This window comes from Thunnus albacares, chromosome 12, assembly GCF_914725855.1.
Source record: "Thunnus albacares chromosome 12, fThuAlb1.1, whole genome shotgun sequence".
Lineage (NCBI taxonomy): Eukaryota > Metazoa > Chordata > Actinopteri > Scombriformes > Scombridae > Thunnus > Thunnus albacares.
Genome location: NC_058117.1, coordinates 20,980,642 through 21,006,242, shown reverse-complemented (window position 1 = coordinate 21,006,242; position 25,601 = coordinate 20,980,642). Strand labels below are relative to the sequence as shown.

At 39.4% G+C, this 25,601-nt stretch overlaps 3 protein-coding genes across 9 annotated transcripts; 1 reads left to right on the top strand and 2 right to left on the bottom strand.

Annotated features, from left to right (window-relative positions):
• Window positions 1–230: 230 nt before the first annotated feature.
• samd7 (sterile alpha motif domain containing 7) lies at window positions 231–8,650 on the bottom strand. Its single transcript, XM_044367046.1, has 9 exons — window positions 7,346–8,650; window positions 3,969–4,110; window positions 3,524–3,647; window positions 3,168–3,292; window positions 2,976–3,057; window positions 2,124–2,800; window positions 1,909–2,024; window positions 1,708–1,818; window positions 231–1,102 (listed from the first exon to the last, which is right to left on the bottom strand). Exons 2-9 carry the CDS (start codon window positions 4,069–4,071, stop codon window positions 866–868), a joined length of 1,575 nt encoding a protein of 524 aa, XP_044222981.1. The 5' UTR covers window positions 4,072–4,110; window positions 7,346–8,650; the 3' UTR covers window positions 231–865.
• Window positions 8,651–9,954: 1,304 nt separating this feature from the next.
• LOC122993998 (apolipoprotein D-like) lies at window positions 9,955–15,645 on the top strand. 5 transcript variants are annotated; one of them, XM_044368489.1, is made up of 5 exons: window positions 9,955–10,051; window positions 14,380–14,513; window positions 14,683–14,804; window positions 15,085–15,173; window positions 15,285–15,645. In XM_044368489.1, exons 1-5 carry the CDS (start codon window positions 10,027–10,029, stop codon window positions 15,524–15,526), a joined length of 612 nt encoding a protein of 203 aa, XP_044224424.1. In that variant the 5' UTR covers window positions 9,955–10,026; the 3' UTR covers window positions 15,527–15,645. The 5 variants fall into 5 exon arrangements, with proteins under 5 accessions (XP_044224424.1, XP_044224426.1, XP_044224429.1 ...); XM_044368491.1 differs by lacking the exon at window positions 9,955–10,051 and adding an exon at window positions 10,123–10,327; XM_044368494.1 differs by lacking the exon at window positions 9,955–10,051 and adding an exon at window positions 12,891–13,291.
• A 970-nt stretch (window positions 15,646–16,615) lies between these two features.
• On the bottom strand, window positions 16,616–22,677 carry LOC122993132 (apolipoprotein D-like). 3 transcript variants are annotated; one of them, XM_044367021.1, is made up of 6 exons: window positions 22,570–22,644; window positions 18,194–18,299; window positions 17,908–18,041; window positions 17,618–17,739; window positions 17,111–17,199; window positions 16,616–17,007 (listed from the first exon to the last, which is right to left on the bottom strand). In XM_044367021.1, exons 2-6 carry the CDS (start codon window positions 18,273–18,275, stop codon window positions 16,766–16,768), a joined length of 669 nt encoding a protein of 222 aa, XP_044222956.1. In that variant the 5' UTR covers window positions 18,276–18,299; window positions 22,570–22,644; the 3' UTR covers window positions 16,616–16,765. The 3 variants fall into 3 exon arrangements, with proteins under 3 accessions (XP_044222956.1, XP_044222957.1, XP_044222958.1); XM_044367022.1 differs by lacking the exon at window positions 18,194–18,299 and having other exon boundaries at window positions 22,570–22,677; XM_044367023.1 differs by lacking the exon at window positions 18,194–18,299 and having other exon boundaries at window positions 22,579–22,672.
• Between the last annotated feature and the right edge of the window lie 2,924 nt (window positions 22,678–25,601).

Sequence of the window (25,601 nt, the reverse complement as noted above, 5' to 3'; positions counted from 1 at the left end):
AGGCCACTGTTGACAAGTCAAATCTACAACAACACTTATATAACAAATAATTGACATATATAAGATTTATCTGAAGAGTAACCTGTAACTATAGCTGTGAAATAAATGTAGCAGAGTAAAAAAACAATATATCCCTGTAGTGGAGTGGAAGTATGAAGTGGCACAAAATAGAAATACTCAAGTAAAGTACAGATACCTCAAAATTGTACTTAAGTACAGTACTTGAGTAGATGCACTTACATTAACATTCCACCATTGACAATATGTGATTCTTGGTCTTGACATATTTATTCCTTATGATGAGAGTAAGACAGTACTACAGGTTCCTGTGTAGAAAAACACTTTTATTTCCAATCCATTCAACAAACAAACATAACCAAAAAGGTATCAAACATCCAAATCCAAAGGACACACACAAGTATTTCATTATTTGATTATAAAACCATCCCCATATGGTTTCTAAGGTCCTCGTGCAGACCCACTAAGAAAATGACACATAGCAGCTTAACATAAATCCAAACTGAATTTAAAGCTACAATCAGACGTTTGGAGACTTAGGCCCAAAAAAATATATAAGACCTTCTTAGCTCCTCATAACTCAAAATCATCATCAGTTTCACTCCACTTTTACAGATACATAAAAATATATGTCAAATACAAATATTTAGCAGACACTTAGGTCTTGTGGACCTGTGTATCATAAGCCCAGGCAGCAGTAGTAAATAGTAAAAAAGCATTTTCAATCCAGTAAATCATCATGTAAACAACACTGGGGCAGCAGCAGTTTATCAGGCAGTGCTGTAGGCGCAGATTCATCCTGGTCAGTTTTGCATGTGTCCTCATATTTCCATAATATCATCACTGATCAGGCTGTCTCACTGCTGGCAGATGGAGGGGAATTGTTTTCTGTCTCATGAAGGTGCTCTGTGGACTTGAGGACATCAGGGTCTCTTGGACTTGCCAACATCTCCTCGCTGTTGCAGTTAACTGGGGAGCCGATCTCTGACGAGTGATCCACAGGCTTCTCAGGAGTGGCCTGCAGGGTGGGGGTGGAGAGCGGCAGGTTCATCATGTACAACATGCTGCCCAGGCGCCTGGACACCTGTGGAGCCATAAAGAAAGTTGACACATATTTAAATATGGAACAGTCTGCCAGCTGATTTGTGTGTGTGTATATATATATATCATATATTATCACTCTGTGAAGCACTTTGAATTGCTTATATGATACTGTGCTCTACAAATAAACTCAACTAAACACCACAGAGTATTAATGGTAATGAATATGATTAAGTTAATGAGCTACACAAGCTATCACCCCCTGGAAAAGTGCAATGCAACCAGGAAATTATTCCACTGACATATCCTACTGTTATGTAATGTTCAAATTATGTTGAGACTGTGCCAGAAAGGTGTTAATTCAACTGTATTGTAATTTGTTGATGTATTGGATTACATTATATTGTATTATTAATGGAGGTCCAGTCTGAATATTTCTTTCTTTTATGTCTGAAACTACAACTTTTCAGAGCTCGGCCACAGTCTATGTATATTGTTTTTATGTGAGCGTATGTAGGTTGAAGCACATATTTATGCTTTTATGCATTAAATTATGTTGTATATGTCATATATTAAAATTTGTGTGTTTTATGTTTCACCTGGCTTCAAGACAAATTTCCCTGTGGGGTTTATGAAGTGTTTCTTTACCTGTGAGCGGATCTTAAGAGCCGGCCCAAGCTTGAGCCCCAGTGTGTCCAGTAGGTGCTCCTCTGAGAGGAGGGGAAGTGTCTCCCCGTCAATCATGTGGTCCTTGAATGTCTGCAGAGTGACATTATTTCACATTAACACAACAAAGACACAGCACAAAGAATGGAGATGAAACAATGACAGAAAACCGCAGATACCAACCTGAGCGTATTCTGAACATGTGGGTATACTGTTGATAAAGTTGTAAACATCATTCACTGTCCACTTCCGTATGTCCTCAGGCACCTCATCACCATTTAGAAAGAGATTCGGCGGACCTGGAAAACAAAGAATTCATATTGTTAAAATCATTGCTTTAAAGAAAAGGAATTAAAAGTGTTAAAATCAAGCTGTAGATTTTTATTTTTCAAACATACCAGGTGGGAGGAAACCATTTCCAGGGACTGGGAACATGTAAGGCATGCCTGTGAGGGCTCCACCAGCTGAGGGATACATGAATTTGTCCTGGAAAGCTGAACATTGGCTTGTTATGTCTTTGTCATTTGCGCTGCTGTTGGCCACATCTGAGCACCCATCTTGGCTGTTAACACAGGCTTTACGCAGGCCTGGCTCCCCCTCTTTGTAGTTCTTCCTGCTTCCCGTGGCGAGTTCAGAGTCTATTTTGGCTTGATGATGCGTCTTGCTGGCGGCGCACTCCTCGCCCATGTCGCCCTTTGCCTCCACCTCTTTCTCCTCCCCTGATGTGGCCCCTGGGCTCTGCTCTACACTTTTATCTTCAGTTTGGCCCTTCAGGTTGGCCACGTGGCTCTCTGCGCTCTTGTGAGCGGTCGGCCTTCTGCCCGCCCTGCGTCCCCTCTCTCTGTGCAGCGTGCTGATTGGTGGGTAAGGGCTGGCTGACATGAGTATGCTGTTGGAGTGAAGTTCATCCAAGGTGGGACGGTGGACGAAGACGTCGTGGCCGTCTGGCATGCGCTGACGGCCTCTGAACGCCATGGGGTTGGAGGGGTACGACATGGGGTTTTCCATTCCCATCAGTCCCTTTTGGTGGGCGTTCTCCAGCTCCTTCTGATGCAGGATGGCATTCATCTCCATTCTGAACAGGAGCATACACAAATATTTTAGACACATTTGTTCAAAAATAAAGATGGAATAAAAATATCACACTTTGCTAAAGCAGAGGGGGCTAAATACATTTTGAGAAAGCATAAAATGTCTGATGCAGACTCGTGTGTAGGTGGAATGTCAGATACTGATGTTGCACGCTCTACCTGGCTATATTTTGCTTGTGAATGAGCTCCTGTCGCCGGGCAACTGTTTCCATGGGTTCCGAGGGCAAAAAGCCATAGCCGGCTGAGAAAAAGAAAGAAAAATGGGTTGTTAATCCTCATTCACATTCCTTAAATCTATATGGACAGGCTGGAAATTCTCTCAGGCATGAATGTGCATTGGGCCATGCTCACCTGCTCCAGGGAAAGCTCTCCCAGGCAGGACACTAGCATGTGGGGTAAGAGGTGGACCCAGGTGAGGTGCCATGTGCATCTGTCTGGCATCAGAAGGTACCATCTCATTGGGGGGGACCAACTCCCTGATAGGGAAAGGAATATGATATCAAAGGGCTATTAATAAACAGACAATCAACTGTTTGCATTTTCAATAGCTGCTATTTTTTTTAATCCACAGAAAAGAGCATCAGAATTTCCTTTCAAGCCTTAAAGTAGCCATGTCTTCTTCCCTCCAGCGCCTGTAACTATTCTCAGGGGTGTATTTTTTCCAGAGAACTATTATTTTGGATTTTAGAGCGAATTCACAAACGCACCTCTCCATGAAGCGTGGTTCGAACTGTGTCGGGACCCCCTGCAACCTCTGCTGCCCCTGGGTGAGGATCTGTGGAGCCATGGCCATCTGGTTTCTCATTATCATCTCTTGCCTGTGCCTCAGCTCTGCAAGAAAAGACATGCTCCGACTGTGAACGCTGGAGACTGCAGGCGTGACTGAGAATCTCATGACACCAGGTAACAACACTAAAATCAATGTCACACCACATCACAATGTCGTTTTAACCCATTTGGAGCTCCAGATTGGGGTGAAATTTGCACAATTTAGATGTGTCAAGAAATTTGTAAATTCAAGAAGCGATAAATTTACTTTCACATACATAACTAATATCTTTATTTAAAAATGTAATTTCAGATTCCAAGAAAAAGACACCTGCCAGATTTTATATTGTCATGTCACTTAGTCTTATCTGTTTCCGTTCTCACCTCCAGCCGACATGCCGTTGACCAGACGATACCAGTGCTTCTCATCCAAAGCCCCCTGCTCTCCCAGTGCTGTCATCTTCCTCAGCTGCTCCCGTGGGGTCATGACACACACACACACGACCTTTGACCTCCACGCGAATCACTGTTGAAGTTCAAGTTTAAAAAGAGGTTCAAGTTAAAATCTGGAAAATGGAACGGGTAGCACAAAGTTTGACAAATTAGTTACTATAAGATCATATTACACATTGTAACTGTGAATTGTAAATTCCTAGAAAATGAAAAAATTAATGAATGTAGGAGTTTTTAATCACTCAGATACCGATATGTTAAAAGATGCAGCAATTGTACCATCTAAGCGCCTCTGTAGGAATTTTGTAATTTCTTATCATTGCCACTAGGGTGCAGCAATGATCTATACATTAAAGAGGTGTTGAAGGTCACTGAACTTTGCGCTAGACTGCCATTGCTCCATAATATATAATTATGCTAAAATATCTCACAAACAGATCATTATGTCTCACAGAACATCGTCATCACATACTACACATTAACAAATGTGGGCAAAACACATGTTTTTATTCTACCAGCAAACTTTAATTCAATGGAACAGAGGATTTCTTCTTGTTGCAGAGCTTTGACATTAATGTCTTCCCAGAGAGTAAACTGAAATAGATAACAAAGGGGAGACGTATAACCCTAACCAATGCCAATGTGAGATCCATGCACTTGCACCTTACCTTAACCTTTAACCCTCACTCTCACCTCTTACCTCAACCATAGCATTAAGTGTTAATCTTAAACCAACTTTAACCCTCACCGTAAAGTAAACCTAATCCTAAACTTAAATTTAACCCCTAAATCCAAATCCTAACTCTAACACATGAACATGTGAAGACCAGCAAAAGAAGTGCTACATTTAAGGATTTTTCTCATCTATTTATCCTTGTAAACACAGCAGGTCCTCATAAGTATTGCAATAAAAAGACACACATACTGTGCAAACCCCTAATGGCCACATTGCTCTTGGCTGAGCCAGCAGCTTGTGTACACAAGCACAATCGCCTTAGACACCTCCAATTAGCCCTCTACACTGCAGAAATCCCATTACAAAATATGATACTGTAAACGACAGCGTAATAATCCAGTTCTGCTAATCCAAGACCAGTGTGCATTGTGTTTGTGGATAGAATCTGAATCAGAGTCGTGCAAAAACTACCCAACCAACTTCTCTCATGATATTAGTTTATACTTCTTAAAATTGTAAATTTTATATGACAAAGATATAAATCAAACCAAATTTTTGTATGAAACTTTGTACAATACATGTGTAATCTGTGCACATGTACTTGTACCACATTATTTCTGCTGTCCCCTCCCCCAGCAAAATGCAGTCATAAGATTTGCCCTGAGGCCTTGTGCATTATCCACCGTCCCTCAAGTTCCCTCTGAAGCTCATTTAATCTGAGGGCTGTAATCCCTCTGTTAGTCCTGCAACAGTCTGCTAGCTACATCTGCTGACCTGCCTGCAGACCGCCTTGCTGGTCTGTCCAACCCCCATCCCCACCTTCCCAGGCCCCCGCTACCCCCACGATCCTATTAGCTAAGTCCTGGCTATACAGCACTTTAAAGGGATGTGTTGGAGGTAATCCGCACGTTTAGAGTTTTACCCTCAGCAAACCTTGCCTGTAAGCATCCCGGACAATACACCCTAAGTGCTAAGCCTATTAGCCTCCATTAGCTCCCAGGATGTCCTAAAAACACCTTGGGGATAAATCTGGGGATGCAATCGGTTTATGTGGAGCTATGTGGTGCGAACACATGCACCTTATTTCCACCTCCTTCTCTCCCAATGTCATAACAGCTAGCATCAGCAAACGAGAAGAAGCATATTTCAACATTTATATGCTTGTAATTCCCAAGTGGGCACTAAGCTCTGAGCCTCCGGGCTTTGTGTAATGTATTATCGCCTTTACACACACTCCACTGGGAGTTAATGATTTAGTCTTTCCTATGAGACACTGTGAACAATTGTACATAGTTCAAGATGATTAGGATTTTTCGGCGTTGTAGTTTGAGCGGATGAACAATAGCTCAAACACTCAATGATTACATCTTGAGAGTGAAAAAATAAAGCTGTAAACCAAGAAAAATGTGTTTGATTTCTACTGAAATTGTTCATCAAGTAAAGCAGTGCTCGCGGCTCGTTCAGACAAATTAGTATTACAAACTGTAGCAGGATATTGCCCCAAGAAAAGAGACGACTGGAGGAGCCAACTGGAGGAATCCCTTACAAAGTCTGTACACAGCTAACACTTATCAAAGCAACATTCATTCATTCCAAAAGATCTCTTTTCATATTTGGCAACATATAGGGGAAAGCAAACAGAGTTCTCTAAAATCATGTTGTAGCTTGAGACCTGTTGAACCCTGACCCCACTCAAACATCTTATAGTTACAGAATATGACATGTAAATTTTAAGTGGCTTCAGAATTTTGTGAGTGAAATTGTCACCAAAGGTGAGCTCTAAAACTCCTGTCATATTTCCTTAACAAGCAGAGGCCACACCGCAGCTGCCAAATCCGGGGATTGGACTCCTTGGATTTGCTGTTGCCTAGTTAATCTCATTACAAGAATGAATTAAAGGGAAAAATTGCTGACGACTTAGATGGAGCCCTGAGGAGGTCATATCAGACAAGACAGAAGTATTGTCTGGCCCTTCCTAATCCCCCCATGCAACACATGCATGCTCAAATCATGCATATTCTGTCAGTTACATGTGGTGAGCTGAAGAATTACTTGTGGTGTCATTATTTCACATGACAAAGTGGTGAAAAATGTGGTGATAATAAATTAATATACTGTATATATACTGTATATAAGTCACATGTAGACATAATTAATCACATGACAATTTAGCGCGCATTTAACATTATTTTCATTTCCATAAGTACTACTTACAGAATCCGGACTAATTATTAGGTTAATTATACAGATTTCAAGGTTGTTCCTCTAATCGCATTGGCCTCTAGATTAATCATTCACTCAGGGATCAGTCGCCTTTTATTTACATTCTACATGACAAGATTTACCACTTGAAAGTTCTGCATTTTTATAAAATTGTGATGCAAATATTTGGCTGTAAAATCTGCCTGGATTTTAAATTAGTTTCTGTACATTTTGCTCACATACTGAAATGTTAATAGACACTTATATTGTTTAAGATTATACTGTTTAGATTGAGACTTTACAAGAATAACACAGAAGTAAATGTGACTTACAAAACATAAAATATATCCTACACACATCAGTCATAACAGAGGTATAAGAATAATGGAAGGTGAGCAGGGAATATTGAAAGAAATTTTAATTGACTTACCTTCAAGTTCACACCAGTGAGCAGAGTTTGGACCTCGTTTGTCCCAATTCAGGAGGAAACACAAGTCAAAAATATAAATGAAAAACCTTTGGACAGCTCACAGAGTCAGTCTACCTTCTGTAAGCTCTTTCACTTCCAACTAAATGGCCTCCCACCAGCCAACCAACTGGTCCGAGTGCAGTCTGCTGCCAGCTAACTGCCTTAACTAAAAAAGACCTTTTAAATACCGATTCATTTCATCTCCATTAGCTGGCCTTATCTCCTTCGGTAAGCCCTCCCTGTCCTGACATCACTATGATCTCCCATCCAACTACTTGCCGCACCTTGCAACTGATGTGTAATTACTGAAGCAGCACTGGTCCTAAGCATGGAGTGCTAAACCTCTTTCAACGTTTACCTCACTAATCCCTTGTTAGCACTTTAGGCCATAGTTAAGACACCTAAATGCTTAGCTTCCTTTTCCAGTGGCAAAATGGCCAACCCCCCCATAGCTGCTCTAGAGCCACATGCAGAGAAGCTACATGATGCTGAGTGTAGACATTAAAAATCCAAGAGATCAGTCTTGTTTTTGTTTTTCTTCATATGTCTAGTTTGGGTGTCAGAAGTATTGCGCTCCCTAGGGTGCCAGGGGGTTGACCCAAACATGCTTGGTGGTAATTTGCTAGAAATCCGACTAAATGTTGGCTGGATCATCCTCTCAGACCTCTTAATCTGACAGTTTGTGCTCACCAACCGCTTACAGCATGGGCCTGCACTTTGAAGTATGTTTTCTTTAATGCCTTGTGGGCAAATAGGTATGCACAAACAGTGGGCTGAGTGGTTATTTTGCTAAACACCAGACATGCAGTGGAGGGGGGCAGCGAGGTACTTAGATCTCCCTCTACAGTCTGCAGGACAGTAAAGAGCTTTTGGAGAGTTAGGGGTTACTTACACATATAGACTGGTGGGTACACCTACTGCATGTGGTAACAGATAGGACCTAAATTTTCCTCCATAACTGCCTGAATTCTTTGAGACACACTCAACAACGCATTTGAACTATTCCTTGGCTGAGAACGCAACGCACAAAGCCTGATTATAACCCTGATTAGCAATGATGACTAATATTGAAGTTGAGGAGAGTCTTCACTAATCTGCCAGAACTAGGTTCATGAACAATTGGCACCTGTCATCTTGTAGGGTTTCAAATCTCTTGCGTCTTGAATGAGCCTCTGACCAGCTGGAGAAGTGAAGACTGTATCACTTGTTTAATTTTTATGATTGGAATCTAAAACAAATCCATATTTAAATCTGTTGTTTGAGATGTTTTTTAGTCTCACTAACTGGCTCAGTTGGTCGGTTGACCAGTTTGGTCCAAACTGATCTCAACAACTGTTGGATGGATTGTCATGAAATTTGTTACTGTTATATTCCCCACATTATCTTCTGGTGATGAGCACCATGCAGCTCATTAACCTTCTGGAGCTATCCCTCTGACAAAATTTTGGACATGAAGAGGTGCACCTGGTCAGCAACAAGGCTTGCATACACTGTGACATCCAAATGATGCTCATATTGAGGGACCTAATGAGTGCCAGCAAAACACTCACCACACCATTACAGGACATCGTCCAGGTTTGGTGATCAGGTGCCCACAGTGCAGCCTCATCCTCTTGTTTTAGTGTGCAGGAATGAAACCTGGAGTGGCAAATGCTGCTGTAGCACAATTTATAGTTGAAGAGTTGTCTGTGGAGAGATGCCATTCTGCACATCAGAGCTGGACAGAGCTGCAATTTGTGTACGTAACAGTGGCATGACCATTAACTTTAATAAGCTGGACCATTCTGCTGTGACCTCTCAGTGACGTCAGTGTTCAGACCTGCTGCTGGATGTCTGTCGGTATGTGTGTGTGTGTGTGTGTGTGTCTCTAATGTTCTTTCAAATTGTTCCCGAACCTCTCACACTTTCTGGTTATTTAATTTAAATATTAAGTTAAAGCCACATGATTTGTTACTTGGGGACTTTACTGTTCTGTGAACAAACCCCTTAACAAAATGGCCAAGGGTGCACTGGCAGCCTACTGGTTAAGACGCCTGCCACATAATAGGGGTGTGCCTGAATACAAATATGTTATTCAGCAAAGCACAAATAGTGGATTTTTTATGAATATTTGTTTCATACAAATTTTTTACAAAATAATTTGTTTTCAGGAAGAAAAAAAAAAAACATGTCAAATACCAGCCCAGCGGCAAGCTCCGGGGCTGAAAAATGAAGCCAATGCGGAAGTGCCAAAAACCTGTATTCTATCTAGTAGCCATCAGGGGGCGACTTCACTGGCTGCAAAAAGAGGTCCGATTGTAACGAAGTCTATGAGAAAATAACCCTACTTCTCACTTGATTTATTACCTCAGTAAATGGTTTCCTAATGAGTTTATGGTCTCAATCGCTAGTTTCAAGTCTTCTTCAATACAGCATGATGTTCATTTTGTAAATTATGGCCCCATTAGAGTAAAATAGATGATAAAGCAGCGTATGCTTTAGGGCGTGGCTCAGATGTGATTGACAAGTCGCTACCATGGCGACAAGGTTGCTTACGTAATGTAACCATTGTGTATAGGTGTAGCTGCTGCTATTGCACAGTGTGTTTTCAGCTTACTAAAGTTAATTGTAACATTGTGGTAGTTGTAATAAAATACCAATCAATGAGTCGGATGATTAGTTTTTCCGGTGAGTACATTTTGTTTTAATGGTTTTAGGCCTGTTTTTCGCTAGCGAAAATTAGCATTAGCATTAGCATTATCACTGTTAACCATAGATTGTAAATGCACCGTGCTAACCAAGCTAGCAGCTAGCGCTATGGTCAGCTCCACCCTCTCGCCCAAATATGGTAACTTCTGGTTCCAAAAATCAAACATGGCGACGGCCAAATCCAAGATGGCAATGGTCAAATCGCTACACTTGAGGCCTCAAAACGGCAGTTCAAAACTAATGGGTGACGTCACGGTGACTATGTCCATATTTTTTACAGTCTATGATACCAGCACACAGGTTGGTTATGTCACTATCTCAGTCTCTCTCCTCTGCTCCACTGTTACGTGTATCAGCAGGTCTCAACGAGGGGAGTCACATCCACCTGCTACATGATGCACATTTCCTAATTTGGACATCACTCCAGAAGTTGGGGTTGTTCCCCAGAGATAAAGCTGAGCTACTGACACACGTGAAGTGCTCCCAAGGAACTCTCCGTAACCTTTTTTTCCCCTTCTCCTTTCCACAAAGTTAGGTGGGAAAAAGAAAAGAAATAAATGAAAAGTGCAAAGCAAGAATCACCTTTGAAGTTCTTCCCTTCATGTTATACACTGTGCTGTCTCTGTGTTATGGATGTATAAATAGGTAGAGGTCTGTCTGCAATGAGGCGGTGACTATAGTTTTAGTTCAGTAGTCAGTGCAGTCGTCTATGGTCTGGGAGACCAGTTCGAGACTCAGTGTGGGGACCTCCTTCGTAAGGTAGTTTGTTCATGGACACTTTCATTGTAACACTTTAATTCTCTAAAATTAAAAGCGTAATAAAGACAAAAACAAAAACAAAAACAGGATTTTTAAGCCTCTTTCCACTTTTATTCGAATACAAATACAAATACAAAATAATTTTGCTGCCTCAACAAATACAGATACAAACACAAATACTGGGCCCTCTGCACATCCCTACCACATAACTGCAATGTCCGCTGCATGTCACCTCTCCACCTCGCTCTCCCCTTCTGCTCTCTACTGTCACTTTACTGAACACTAAAAATTTGCCCCCCCCCCCCCCAAATATACATATGAATAAAAAGACAAAGTGGCCAAGAGGGGACACACATCATCACCAGAACAACTGCATTACTTTCAGCTTTTATGACAATGGGATATGATCATGGAGTCTTTGACTCTTGATGGTGTGTTTTTCTTTGGCTGATGTATGAATACCTTTAACCTATTAATACCTAGGAAAAAATAACTATTACTACTACTAACTAACTACTAATACACCCTTCAAACTAATTTACAGATTAATTCCTACTCAACCAGTCATTTTATCTTCACCTTACCAAACATGTTGCAGAGACAAATTCTCAATCAGATATAGAGGTCCTAATTTATGGAACTCTTTTACCCATTTGTTTAAAATGACATCTTCCTTAAAGTCCTGTCACGCATATTTAACAAAGATTTTAATCTCTACCATCTTGTCATGTCATGTTGTCAGTATATATTACACAGTACACTATTTATACAGCATATATCTTAAACAGTGTGAATTTATTTTGTTATTTACGGTAGGTAGAAGTAATTTTTAACATAATAACATAATACATAATAAATGACATAATAATTAAATCCAAAAGGATAAGCTCTTGGGATTTTTTTTGATACATATTAATTTCCATTGTTGTATGTCATTCATTTGATTTCAATCAAATAAACAAAACTCAAACTACAAAATACTACATTAATTTACCACTAATGGGTAGTTTATGGATATTTAGTCAGAAACAAGTTAAAAATGACTTTACAAAAATACATAAAACCAAGAAAATGCATGAATGAAAAAATTAAATATAAAATAAGAATACAATTTTAATAAAGGAAATTAAAAGCACAGATGCAAAATTTAATTGTATTATCATCATCTTTAATATTTTTATGAATGCCATTATTACTGTTAACGTTGCTATTTGTTGGTAGTAGCTATATTAATGGTAGCTGTGACACCGACTAAGAGAAACAGCAGGAACAATGGAAGGAAAATAAACAGTATAATAACATCAGATGATATATGTGCAATATTATTATTATAATATATCTATATCTATCTATATCTATATATATATAATAAATGGTATTATATTGGTATTTATACACCTTTAGTTTAATTACAATAATTAGCCATAATCAGAGGAGGACAGCAAGGACAGCAGACAAGCAAGGTTGAACATTTTTTACTTAGAAAAAAAAAAGACTAATAAAGGATTTAGGAATTAAGGGAACAGAGCATTAGGACATGTAAACCGCTAATTTAGGAATCTCCTGGGTGTAAGCTTTTTATAAGGGATTTCTGTCCGTCTTGTTTGCACCCAGCATTATAGAGTCACAGTGAGGCGAAGGGATAAGAACAGGTTTAACCTCAGGAAACAGGCACTGGCTATAAATTCAATGGGTCAGCACAGGGACGTGTCCATGTTCTAATTAGCCTACAGTAACAATCTGGTGTCCGGATCACCAACTGTACATTTTTTGCCCATCAAATGACTACTGTACTGAATGTTTAATCCCTCTAAGGTTGAAGCTTTTACGCCCTTTACGCCTGATGGAAATCTTGTTTAGGTCTTGATTACCGTGTGATCCTGGGTAGTAGGATTCTTTAGGATCAAGAATCCCTGAAATAACTGAAAAGCCTTAGATCCTAGATTTATGAGGCTACATTCAGTAAATACCTGAAACAATTAATGTCTTTAATGATAACTCGCTCAACAAATACTATTAACATGTGCTGCTTTTTTTAGTTAGATGACAACCACCAAAGCCGTAAAATACGTAATCCCCCTCCCAGATTGAAGGCAGGTGATTATAAAAACAATTATAGGTCTTAAAGCTCATTTTATCGAGATAGCCTATATTTCTTGGCATGCAATCTTCTTTTCAATCTACTGAAGAAGCACTCATCCCATGTCTGCATCAGTAAAAGAAGAATTGCCTATTTTGACCTCTGTGTGACATCAGTCTCAAGTGGGCTGATCAAACACCTGGAGATCGGAGTCGAAGGGAAACCCTGTAGCAAAATGTTTTTGAGGGCTTTGAAGATGAGAAAAAGCGAGAAAAAGTCGAAATGAAAAGTGAAATGATTTGCAGGACATTTGGTAAAAGATATATATGAATCATTTCACTCAGTTTGACAGAGTTTTGATCTTTCTTTGGGTTTAAATGGTAGGCCAACATTCATTGTTAACAACGCTAATGTAAGCTAATATGCTCACAATTATGACAGTGCTAACATGCTGATGTTTAGCAAGTTGTTTACCATTTACCTTAGTTTAGTGTGTTAGCATGCTAACATTTGCTAATTAGCACTAATCACAAAGTACATCTAGGCTAAGGGCTGATGGGAATGTCATTTGTTTCTCAGGTATTTGGTCATAAACCAAAGTATTGGATACATTAAAACACTGACCAGATGAAAACCTTATTTAAAAAGAAGAACATTTTTGGGATCACCCTATGGGGGATGTGAATGCGTACCAAATTTCATTGCAATCCAACCAATAGCTGTTGAGACATTTCACCAAAAAAACCCCAGAAATACCAACCTAATGGTGGCAGTAGAAGAAAGGACCACCAAATTCACTAGCTTACACCCTTTATAAACCTTGAATGTCTGTACCAAATTTTAATGGCAATCAATCCAACAGTTGCTGAGATATTTCACTCAGTGGTGGACCGACCGACCGACCGGCTGACCGGCGCTGCCACCTCTGGTGCTGCACCACAAACGTTGCTAAAAACTACTTGTAGATCAACTGTGGACTCATTTTTTGTGATATCACTGTTACCCCATAGCACTGGTATCACCAAGAAAATGTCATAGTATGTATCATTATTACCTCTCTAATGATTTGCTTAAATTCGTTTGTTCATTTATTCATTCATTCATTCATTCATTTGTTTTTGTGCTTCAGTGTTTTACGGTAATCTCACAATCACACTACTAACCTGTGAATGCTTCTCTGTCACAGGCCTGTTTAAACACAAAATACTTGTGTGGACAGATGCCAATTCTCACACTCCTCAATTTTCTCAAAATAGCTTCACGTGTAAATAGGGAGGAGGGGCTGCAGAACCTAATAACTGATGTAAGCCTATAAATACACCTCAAAAAAATCTGAATTTCACTGCTACCCGGTAATATAGGTAAGCAGGTGGCACCTGTGATTCTCCTCTCCTCTCAATACATTAATGATGCTTTTCATTTTTCATGTTTAAAACTGAATAATTGACTTTAAAAAAAATCTCTACAGGTTGTGGAGGAAAGATGAATGCCATCCAGGTGATTTCCCTGACACTGCTGTCCGTTCTGGCGGCCAACGCTCAGGTCATCATGCCAGGAAGATGCCCCAAGCCTGCTGTTCAGGAGAACTTTGATGCTGCAAGGGTGAATACAAAACCATTTACTATATATATTTTTTAAACTCCTACATAAAACAAACCAGGCCTCCCAGGATGGACCATTTGTCTTGCTAAACAAAAACTTGCCTCAAGATGTTCTTCATCAACTGTGAATTTTACTTCATGCCCTTATGTTCCTTGTGCCATCTCTGCAGTATCTCGGCACGTGGTACGATATCCAGAGACTGCCGCATGCCTTCCAGAAGGGCGAATGCAGCACCGCCACTTACAGCCTGTTGAGCCCTGGAGTTGTTGGTGTCCTCAACAGAGAGCTGCTGTGAGTAAAACAGTTTTTCATTTGGTTATAACCATTTGAGGCATATTCACACATATTCTTGAAGATTTTGATAAATAAAAATTAAAATTTTGGAACTACAACTAAGACCAAGATCTATTTTACTGCCTGTCAAAGATGTTTAATGCTGCTTGTTGATTTAAATAAGTGTTTCACTCTTTAAAACTTGAACTTGAAAGGAGTCAGATGCTGTAGTTTCCGCTGTTTGTGTCACCGTTACTAATTGCCTGTCTTTTGACATTTTACTGTTTATCTTTGTTAGTGCTGATGGGACCATTAACTCCATCAGTGGCTCTGCAGTGGCTAAAGACCCCTCTGAGCCTGCCAAGCTCCTGGTCTCCTTCTTTGAGAGTAAGAACTCCTAATTTAACACAAACCCTCTCTGGGAAACCAGAAACATATTATTCCAACACTGTGGTTGAGCATCATCTTTAAAAATATTGTCTCTCTCCACCTCTCCAGACTCTCCCGCTGCCCCTTACTGGGTTCTGTCCACCGACTACGACAACTACTCTCTGGTCTACAGCTGCACCGACCTCGGTGTGCTACACGTGGAGTTCGCCTGGATCATGAGCAGGCAGCCAACTCTCCCTGAGGAGACCATTGAGGAGCTGCACAGCACTCTGTCCTCCATCGGAGTCAGAGTGGACAAGCTGCTCACCACCAACCAGGATGCAGATTACTGCAGCGCCATGAACCAGTAAACGGACTATGACAGTCTGGATTTAGCCTACAGACTGCTGTGTCCTATGCATTGTGATTGCACACATTATACATCTCACTGTATGCCTAATGCAAGGTCAAAGCAATAAAGTTGGTAAAACTGAGGTGCATGTTGTGGTTTCTGTTCTGTGGGTCTCTGTGGATGTACAATATTGATTAAGCACACACATACTTTTGCTATAATATATTGGTCATGGCCCTGCTTGATGTCTCTTTGGTCCATATAGTCACAACAAAGGTGGATGGCAGTAATGACAGTAATTTGCACATAGTGATCAATGATTTATATGAAGTACATGCTGTACTGTGTGCAACATCATGTGCTCATTTACAACTGTCAGTCTGTATCTCCCCAGTTCATCTAGAGATCATTAGCCCTTATCATTTAAAATAACTTGTCATGCTGCAGCTATGAATTAATTGGCTTAAATTCTTAACGCTTTATCTTGTATGTGTGCAGGAGACGTGCGTATGTCTGTGTGTAGAAGCATTATAGCAGACATAAGAGGGGGGAGAGGGAGGAGAGTGTGGGTGGGGGGCATACTGTATAAGACACACCAACCCAAGATGAGCAGATTATGCACTGTTATGTCTTTTTTGCATTCCAGATGTTGAATTTGCAATTGTAAGTTGTGGTTAAAGGGGCTGTTTTTTTTGTATTGTTAGTGATAATTCTTAACCAAGAGAAGAAACTTTTATCCTAAATACATGACCGATACACATTAATTTCCTACTGTATAAGCACATACACTATAACGCATTACTACCTGTAACTTACTCCTTCATTCTGCAGCTAATACGGCTGTGTGCAAACTCCATAACGCTGATGTGAAACCATGAGGAAAATTTGCATTCAAGAAAAGAAGCCCTACGATGCTCAGAAGCAGCGAGTACATGAGAAATTAGACCAATAAAAGCAAAGTATTGCTGCTGTAAAATAGTCAAAATAACAATGTTTTTTAGATATTTATGAATGGGTTTAATAATACCTTGTGGTGCTCCATTTTTTACAGAGTTTTTAAAGAGTAGAATGAGCCCAGGGTTAAAAACAAAAGACACATTAACGTGCACTTGTTTCTACAGGTTTATTGCATTAACGTTGCGTAACATCGACAGGGTCAGACATTCCAGATACTGCATACAGTAGTGTGTCATATCTTTAATCCAACAAGTCGTCCTGTGTCTCACAGGCCTGTCGGCTGAGTCAGGAGTATTTCTGTTTACTGGGTCATTGCACTGCAGTATGTGGGATCCTGGTTGGTGACGACCAGCTTGTTTACATTGACTCCAGCGGCGGACAGGATGCCGTGCAACTGCTCGGTGGTCTCCTCAGACAGTGTGGGCTCTCTGCTCAGGATCCAGGCAAACTCCATGCGGAACAGGCCGAAGTCTGTGCAGCCGTAGACCAGAGAGTGACCCTCGTAGTCGGAAGAAAGCACCCAGTAGGGACCAGGGGGAGATGCTGCAGGAGAGGAGAGTATAAAGGAGTCAAAGCTGCTGGAATATTCTGCACACAAGACTTCTCTTAAATGTTACAATTTTTGTAATATGTTAGACATCTTTACTTTCAAAGAAGGAGACCTCCAGCTTGGCAGGCTCAGCAGGGTCCTTGGCCTTGGCAGAGCCAACAATAGAATTAGTGGTTCCATCGTCACTAAATAAAAAAGAAATAAAGACGGTTAAAACTGAAAGGAACAAGACTTTTTCACCATGTGCTTTCATTACATAAATTTGATACTGTACTTTTTACAAGATCAGTCTGTGAAGGATATTCAATACACCTGATGAAAATGTGTAAAATGTAGCTTTAAAAAAAAAGAAAAAAAAGGCCTAAACCAGAATAGCAATAGACAACCCTTTGTGGAAACACTCATCAGTGCTGTTTTCTTGATTTACACACTCATTTCAAGGAATAAAAGACCTTTATTTGCTCTGTAAATTTTTATTTCAAGGACTGTGACTGTGTGAGGTGTTATAGTTCCAGAAATCTTAAGAGTTTAAGCTGAACTTTATTCAAGCGTATTCTCAAAACCTGAAGTATAAATTGAGACATTTATGAAGCATGTACTCACAGAAGCTCCCTGTTGAGGACGCCGATGACTCCGGGGCTCTTCAGGCTGTAGGTGGCAGTGCCGCACTCACCTTTCTGGAAGGCTGTTGGCAGCTTCTTGATCTCATACCATCTACCGATGTACTGCAGAGGAAACACATCATTTCACACATTGAGAAAAAAAGAAATACTGCAGGAGTGAATATTTGGTTATTAGGCATGTTTGTACACTTAAAGTGTATATGTCTCACACTGTACAGATTATTAATTAGTAGCACAGGAAAAAAAGATAAAAAAAGGTTTAGTACTCACCCTGGTGGCATCAAAGTTGGCCTGAACATCGAGTTTGGGACATTTGCCGAACTTCAAGAGCTGAGCATTGGCTGCGAGAACGCACAGCAGAGTCAAGGAAATCACCTGGATGGCCTTCATCTTAGCACCACAATCTGTAGAGAACAAAGCAGACAATTGAGGCAATCAGCTGTACATCAGAAGGCAGGACTCAGTTTTTGGTGGTTAGCTGCAGAGTAAAATTTCAGACAAGAATGAAGGGAAAAAAAGACACATGCAGAGAGAGCTGCGGCTGCTGTCCGCTCACCTGTATGTAACCAGATACCTGTGTGAGGTACATTCAGATTCTGATGGTCTTTTATAGATCTGTGCACCTGCAGCTTCGCCATTGATCACATTCTTTGGCTCCTCCTCTGTGTTTACATGTAAGGGTGTTGTGATGAAGAGGTGGAGAGAGCGTGAGAGTTGGCACCTGTTCAAATAAATACACTCTTCAAACAGGCCGCTTTTAGTGATGTAATCTGCTTGTTGTGGTAGTTTACACTGAATCCATCTCATTCATTCATCTTATTCAAATTTTTTTTTTCAAGAAGGAAGCCTGGTGAAAAGCAGTGTGAATATGACAATTATCAACAAGATCTAAATTGATCAGATGGCTCCAATAGAAAGTAAACATGATCAAAGTGGCAGGTTCATGGCCAAGCTAATATTCTGTCAACAAAATAAATAAATGTTTCATTTTGTGCACTTAAGAGGCCATAATTCCCCCTCTTGGGTTTTGTTGATTTTAAAATTAGGAACCGCTTATTTGCAGAGTGTTAAAATGTTAAGATTTTTCCCACATCGGCGTGATCATGGAGGTAATTTGTATGCCATCCTTGCACATGTCTAAATTGTTGAAAGAGGAAATATCTGCACAGTCATCCTAACTTTTATTTAATTATTAAGAAGATACTGAACACCTGCTTGTGACAGAAGAATATCTTAAGGATTTTGCAAGACACAAGGATAAAAGGATCCGCTCTGGCACAAATTTCCATTTTCAAAGAACCAGAGTTGATGTGTGATAGCAGATAGTTTGACATTGAAAGAGGGTATTCTTGTTTGTATCAACAACAACAAATAAAATAGAAATTTTGCTCCACTGTTGCCAGTCTCAGTCTTCCCATCCTTGGACAAAAGTGCAGTCTCAGGTGGATGTTTCCTCTATCTTCTTCCTTTTATAACCTCAGATTGTCCTTGCAGTGTTTGCTAAAGCACATAAGTGTAAAGAAAGATTAATTGGGCACAGGTGCATCTGGTTTTCTTGACGTACTGCTCCAAAAATCACTCTCTCTGCCTCTGGACTCACTTTTAATCCCTGCCCTGCTTTTACAGAGAGTGTTAAGGGGCCTTGGAAATGTCTCACACTGGAAATGGGTTGAAGCTGAAGCATGTTTGCGTCAGAAAACAGAATCAGACTAAGAGCTGCAGGACATAAAGGGGTTCATTAAAAACATTTAAATATCATTATGTGCATTAGAGAAATCATTAAAACATGCTCAAAATGACAGTATATTGTGATAAACAATTGCTTCCACCCTTGAATATTAATTGCTACTGTTTGTCATTTCTGTTCAATGTGTTATCTACATCCTCAGTTGTCTGTTAATGTGTTAGAATACAACTGTTGTCTCATGATAATTCAAATCTGTTTTCAGTAGTTTCACAGCAAAATTTATGTTTAGTGTTTTTTTCCAAAGCTCACTTGAAAACACTCAGAGGCAGATATGTACTTTGATTCAAAGCCAGTGTTTTACTTGGTCAGAGATGAGAAGATCAAACACTGGAGGATTTATTTTTTGTGATTGAAGCAAAAGGTTTCTTGTTTATTTCTTGGGCCGATTGTGGCTAAGTGTTGGAGCGCTCGGCTGTGGTTCTGGCAGCTCTGGCCCGGTAATGGTTGCCAGATTTAGCTTTTTTTTTTGGGTTTTTTTTGGGTGTGCTGATTTTGGCTGAGAATTGGCACATTTGGACCAAATGGCCATAGCGACCTGGATCAGTTTAGGTTGAGTGTTGGGGGTGGAGAGGTCAGGGGGTCGGGCATAGAGGAAAGTGGAGCTGCCTTTTCAAGGTGGGTCAACTCTGGACCAGAATCAGAATTTGTCAGAAAATGGTGCAGGAAATAATTCCCCCTAAACCTATGAGCTTATGATTGTGTGTCAAATCTTAAGACACACACACACACACAAAATTAATTAATTAATTCATTAATCATCATCTGGGAACCATGAATGTTTCTAAAAAATTTTGTGCCAGTCCATCTAGGAGATATTGAGATATTTATGTGAAAACTTTGACCTGCTGGTGGTGCTACAGGATAAGTCATAGGATCACCAAATTCATTAGAATTCACCCTCTGGGGACCATGAATATCTGTAAACATTTTATGCTAATCCAATTTATAATTGTTGAGATATTCTAGTCTGGATCAAAGTGGTGGACCGATCAACACTGCCATTCCTAGAGCCACACTGCTAGTAAGTTATTTTTATCCTCCCCATTCTTTATTTAATCTATCTTCTTTCAAAACCAGCTCCATTTAGCTTGGTTACAACATAATCTCCTATTGAACTGCATTGTTTTGTATGAATGGAAAGTCAAAAAAGGTCATTCAGCGTTCCTCTTGATCCTTGGTGGCTCACATTGTTGCAGTGGGGTTGAACTCTTACAGTTTCTAGTCATGACAAAGTGGGATTTAACCTGAGAAACGACCTCTGACCCACCAATGTGACACATTCTCAGGCATGTTTGACCACAACCATGAAGACGAAGCCCTAATGATTCTTATCTTTGTTGAAGGATAACCGCGTACTGTATCAGCTTAACCAAACACTCACCTCAGTCAATGTGGTGATAACACTAACCAGCTTATAGGCAATGAATCACTTATCTTTTGTTTCATAAATGCAAAAAGGTTAAATAAATGTAATCATCCATTAAATAGATTTAATTCTTAATCTTCCTTTAAAATATTAAAACATGTTTTGTTTTGTTTGATAAGTTGCACTAAAAGCTTTAAGAAAGAAAGTAAAACTGTTTTTTTTTTAAAAATCTTCTTGTAATATTAAATAAAAAAAAAAAAGAAAAGAAGTTTCATATTTCATTAATCTTATGTCTTCTCTGGACACTGTTGTGTCTGATCAATCCCTGAATGTAATTATTAGTAGGTGCACAGATTCTTATTTTTCATGTTTTCATGAGACCAAATAAAAACAATCTGCACTTTGCTTGAAGGTAAAAAAAGAGACTGAAAAACAATATTTTCAAGGCATTTTTTTAACCTTGCTCTGCTCTCCACAATGTGCAAAAGTGTGTTAAAAAAGCAGAACAAGGTCAACAAAATGTCTTGGAGAGACTTTTTACTGCTTTCTTTGATGCTTTTTGGACAGTAAGCAAAGTGCAGACTCCTTGATTGTTTTCATGAGCGAACAGCAAAGTAACAACAAATACTTTAAAGTCAGTGTATAAGAAGATTTCAGAGATATTTGTCTCTAAAGGATACTGAGCTTAAACCTTTGTTTGTATAAATAGATGATGATACAATCTTAATTAAGATTTGTTGAGGTGATTTTTTAAAAGAAGTCACATCAAACAGGGTTACTTACTAACTGTTTGAATGACAGCAGCCTGAAGGAGAGCAGCCATTTGTTTACCTGTGCTTTAAAGTTGTGTTCAGTTCTTACAGGCGGTGGACACAATAACAGCAACAATATATTGTAATGTCAACCAATACAATAGCCAGGAAACAGATTAAACCTTTAGGAAGCTTTGGGAACATTCAGATGTTTTAAGACTTTCAGAATTACATCGATTTTGTGGGAAATTGTGATGGTGGAGTGTCAAATGTCAAGAACCGACACACCTGACAAGACCTCTTTAAGTACAGTTAAGCAGCACCGTTTACATTCAGTTCTTCAGTGTGAATTGTTGTCAGTTGAATTTAGGGTGAAAGGTCTCAGATGATGTTGTGACCTCTGTTGTCCCTCAGCAGCAGCAGCAGGATTTATTCTCAAGCTCTGTGTGTGTGTATGTTACAGCACATGTGAAGGCATTTCCACTTCCACACGTTTAACCTACAGTGTGTGTGTGTGTGTGTGTGTGTGTGTGTGTGTACACAGGTGCCAAAAGCCCAAACATGACCCCATGTGTAGTGGCAGTTAAGTCTTGACTGTTGCTGTGACAGAACTGTAGCATCTGTTGAAAGAAAATGTTAAATCTTGACTTGACTTGAGACTATTTTTCAGCATTTTTGAGTAAATTTAAGTCTGTAAAATTTAAGAAAATAGTTGAATTGCTTGACTTATCTGACCAACAGTTTAAAACAAAGATATTTAGTTTGCAATTATATAACAAAGAAAAGCATAAAATCCTCCACAGATAATATCTGGCCTTTCTGCTTGATAACTGACCTAAATAATTAATCAATTTAAATTATTATCACATAATTTTCTTTTGATTGACTTTCAGCTCTAGTGATTTGTCTTTTCAGATTATAATGACAACACTGTTTCTTTCCCAAACAACCACACATTTAAGCATTTTGCACTATGTTTTGGATCAGTTTCCTAAGTCTGGGACACATTAGTTGATTGACAGATTATGTGATTCATTAATTGTATTGTTGGCTTAAAATATACATACTTGTACAACCTGGATGATGATGTGTTTGATGAATACGTCCCTCCAGGAAACCTTCCTCACAGCAAAAGCTCAGGTGTGACTGACAACATTAACGAGGGCTCAGTTTACAACAGCAGGAAGAAGGAAAACCTAATTAATGTAATTAGATACACCTGTTTGTTCAGTCTAAACATCTGCCTTGACGGTCTACAATAATCTGCTGTTTTTGTGCACAAAATCTTGCATCTTAATAAAAAAAAAAACATAACTGTACTAACGTTGACAAAGTACAACTAATTTGATTTAAAGGATGAGTTCAGCCTCATATAAGCTTCAGATAAACTTTTAAATGCATTTTTGCACTAAATGACTATGTAGACACACTGTGGATTTTGGCCTCCATTACATATGTTGAAAGCACATTTGAAGGGGATCTTTTAATAGCCAGTATGAGCAGGAGGAATGATTACAGTGAGGAAAACCTTTTTTAGTGTTTTATTGGCACCAGATTATTGTTTTAAGACAGACTTGAAAAACTGAGCCTATCCTTCCTAGTCTAAAGTAAAACATGACCAACCCTCTGGCGCCACCCTCAGACCAAATGCAAAAGTTTTGCACCATAAGGATTAAAGCTGCTCTAATAAACATTTTTATATTTAAGTGGATCAAACATGTAATGTGAAAGGTTGCTCATAGTAATGAACCCACAGAGAATTATCACCCAGCTCTGTATTTCCCTTCAGCTCTAAAGAGCATTTTAGTGTCTTTCAGTTCATTGTTTTGGTTCACTCCCACTGCGCTCATCTGCATCATTTCTAGACACATCAGGCAGCTGTTTTCAGCAAAATGGCTCTGATAAACTCGCTGAATGCAACCTGTCCAGCGCCAAATGACAGACAGACTAATTTAGTGACTATCTGGTGAGCACAGCGGAGCTGAAAGCAGAGTAAATATTGGATTTACATTCATCAGATGGACACAAAAACGACTCCACATGAATGCTGATATCGCTCCATGTCTGCTACTGGATGTGTAAATAAGGAATTATTAGGTAATACATTCACCATATCAACTTTATGAGGTGATAATATGTCAATGTTGTATTTACAGAACCCCCCCCCCCAAAAAAAAAGCAAATAAAAAAATCAAAATGCAGATTTAAGAAGACTATTTCTATTTTTCATCCAATATCCATTTTTTTCAGTGACCTGTGACCAATAAAAGCAATAAAATGTTGGTTTTCCTCAGAAGTGGTGTCCACAGAGAGGGATATGTGGGGCAGCTTTTTCACAGTTGGGCTGGTTGATTGACTAGTTAAGTTTAAGGATGGGCAGTTAACATGAGAAGTGACGTCAATTACAACTGAAAAGACAAAGAAAAGAGTGCCAAATACAGAAACTGTAACTTAATATCAGAAAACAGGACAAAAACATTAATGGACACACAAGTGAACTCTGGGAAATGAAGTGAAAAAATATCACTGCACTGATTTAAGCAGCAAGTCACACAGAAGAGAAACAAGAGTTGTTACAATAACAGACCTACATGTTATAGAATATTGAAACAATTAAAAGCTATAAGTTACATGCAAGTGACCAAGAAAACCCCTAAAAAACATTTCCCCCCCCTAAATCTGCCCCAAAATATCTGTCATTCTTATCTGCTTATTTAACATTCCTTTGGCGTTTTTCTCTTAGAGCAAGTAAGTGAGTGTAGTTGGTTCCCTTCTTGATCATCCGCTGACCAGTGAAGCTCATAGCCTCCATCCAGGGAAAAGCCCTGTGCCTCTGCTTTAAACAGGCTTTGATGTAGCCGGGTGAAGCAAACAAGTCATTCCTCTCTGAAGTGTATTAGCTGGAAATTGAACCTTTTGATCTTCTTCTTCTTTAATTTAACCTTGTTTGTAGCCAGGGGGCTTTGTCTGGGAGCAGATAGAACTTAATACTATGTGCATTTAATTTACAGTGTTTGGTCTGAGCTGTTTTGAGTGGTTAAAGACATTTTAAATATGTAAAACTATGGTTAGAAGCAGATACTGATGTTCAAAACTGCTCAGTTTATACAGTTTTATGTCCAAATATTCAGCGAATTGACTAGCACTTTTCAAAATGTGCTTTTGTTTGTTTTTGTTTTTTTTGCAGTTGGATAAATACCATGTATCTTCAACTTTTCATGAATACAGAAGCACTGCTAATTTTCCAAATAGATGATAATGACTTTTTGAATAAATTGATTAAGTTGACACATCTCCAGCACTCACTGATTATGTGCCAATTTGAACTACATGAGCATGTAATTAATCAGAAAATAAGAAAGAAAGAACAAAAACATGATCAACGAGAACAGTAAGAATATCTCCATGCAGCCCTTTTTGTGTATGAATATATATATGTATGTTGGGCTTGACAGTAAGATTAATATCACAGAAAAAAAAACCCCATATATATACTACAAGTGTGGGTGAGTCAGCGGATCCTGCAAGGAAATGGTTGCAGGTGTGTAAGTTGGAGACATAATAAGAAATCTGATATTCTTCATATTTACAGGTCAGATATTTTAAAACTCAGTCCCTATAGTTTGGTTCTTATTTGTTCATAAGCACCTGCCTTCTGTCTAGTGACAATCGCAGTCATTTTGACTTTTGACAATCACAGGTAAATGGTAAATGGACTGTATTTATATAGCACCTTTCTAGTCTTGCGACCACTCAAAGTGCTTTATGCTACATGCCAACATTCACCCATTCACACATGCGTTCATACACTGATGGCACAGCCTCTTCAGTATCTAGACACTTCGACATGCGGACTGGAGGAGCCGGGGATCGAACTGCTTATCTTCTGATAAGTGGACGACCCGCCCCTAATATGTTACTAATAACATTAACAATGGCTCCGTTATATGTAAGTGTCCCAGTAAGCCGTGACAATGTGACAGTGAGCCGGCGTGCAATATATCAGGACCCTGAAACCGAAGCAGCTAAATGGGATTCAGGCATCATTCATTTTATTATTTACACTGCTGTGTACTGTGTCACTGTGCTTTTCCTACTG

Coding starts and splice junctions, on each gene's coding strand:
- samd7 (XM_044367046.1), bottom strand. CDS start 4,071: ATGACCCCACGGGAGCAGCTGAGGAAGATGACAGCACTGGGAGAGCAG. Junction 3,648..3,968: donor CAACGGCATGTCGGCTGGAG/GTGAGAACGGAA, acceptor CTTTTCTTGCAG/AGCTGAGGCACAGGCAAGAG. Junction 2,025..2,123: donor AAATGGTTTCCTCCCACCTG/GTATGTTTGAAA, acceptor TTTGTTTTCCAG/GTCCGCCGAATCTCTTTCTA.
- LOC122993998 (XM_044368489.1), top strand. CDS start 10,027: ATGAGTCGGATGATTAGTTTTTCCG. Junction 14,514..14,682: donor AGAACTTTGATGCTGCAAGG/GTGAATACAAAA, acceptor CCATCTCTGCAG/TATCTCGGCACGTGGTACGA. Junction 15,174..15,284: donor CCTGGTCTCCTTCTTTGAGA/GTAAGAACTCCT, acceptor CCACCTCTCCAG/ACTCTCCCGCTGCCCCTTAC.
- LOC122993132 (XM_044367021.1), bottom strand. CDS start 18,275: ATGGCGAAGCTGCAGGTGCACAGATCTATAAAAGACCATCAGAATCTG. Junction 18,042..18,193: donor AGGTATCTGGTTACATACAG/GTGAGCGGACAG, acceptor TGTTCTCTACAG/ATTGTGGTGCTAAGATGAAG. Junction 17,740..17,907: donor CCAACTTTGATGCCACCAGG/GTGAGTACTAAA, acceptor TTTCCTCTGCAG/TACATCGGTAGATGGTATGA.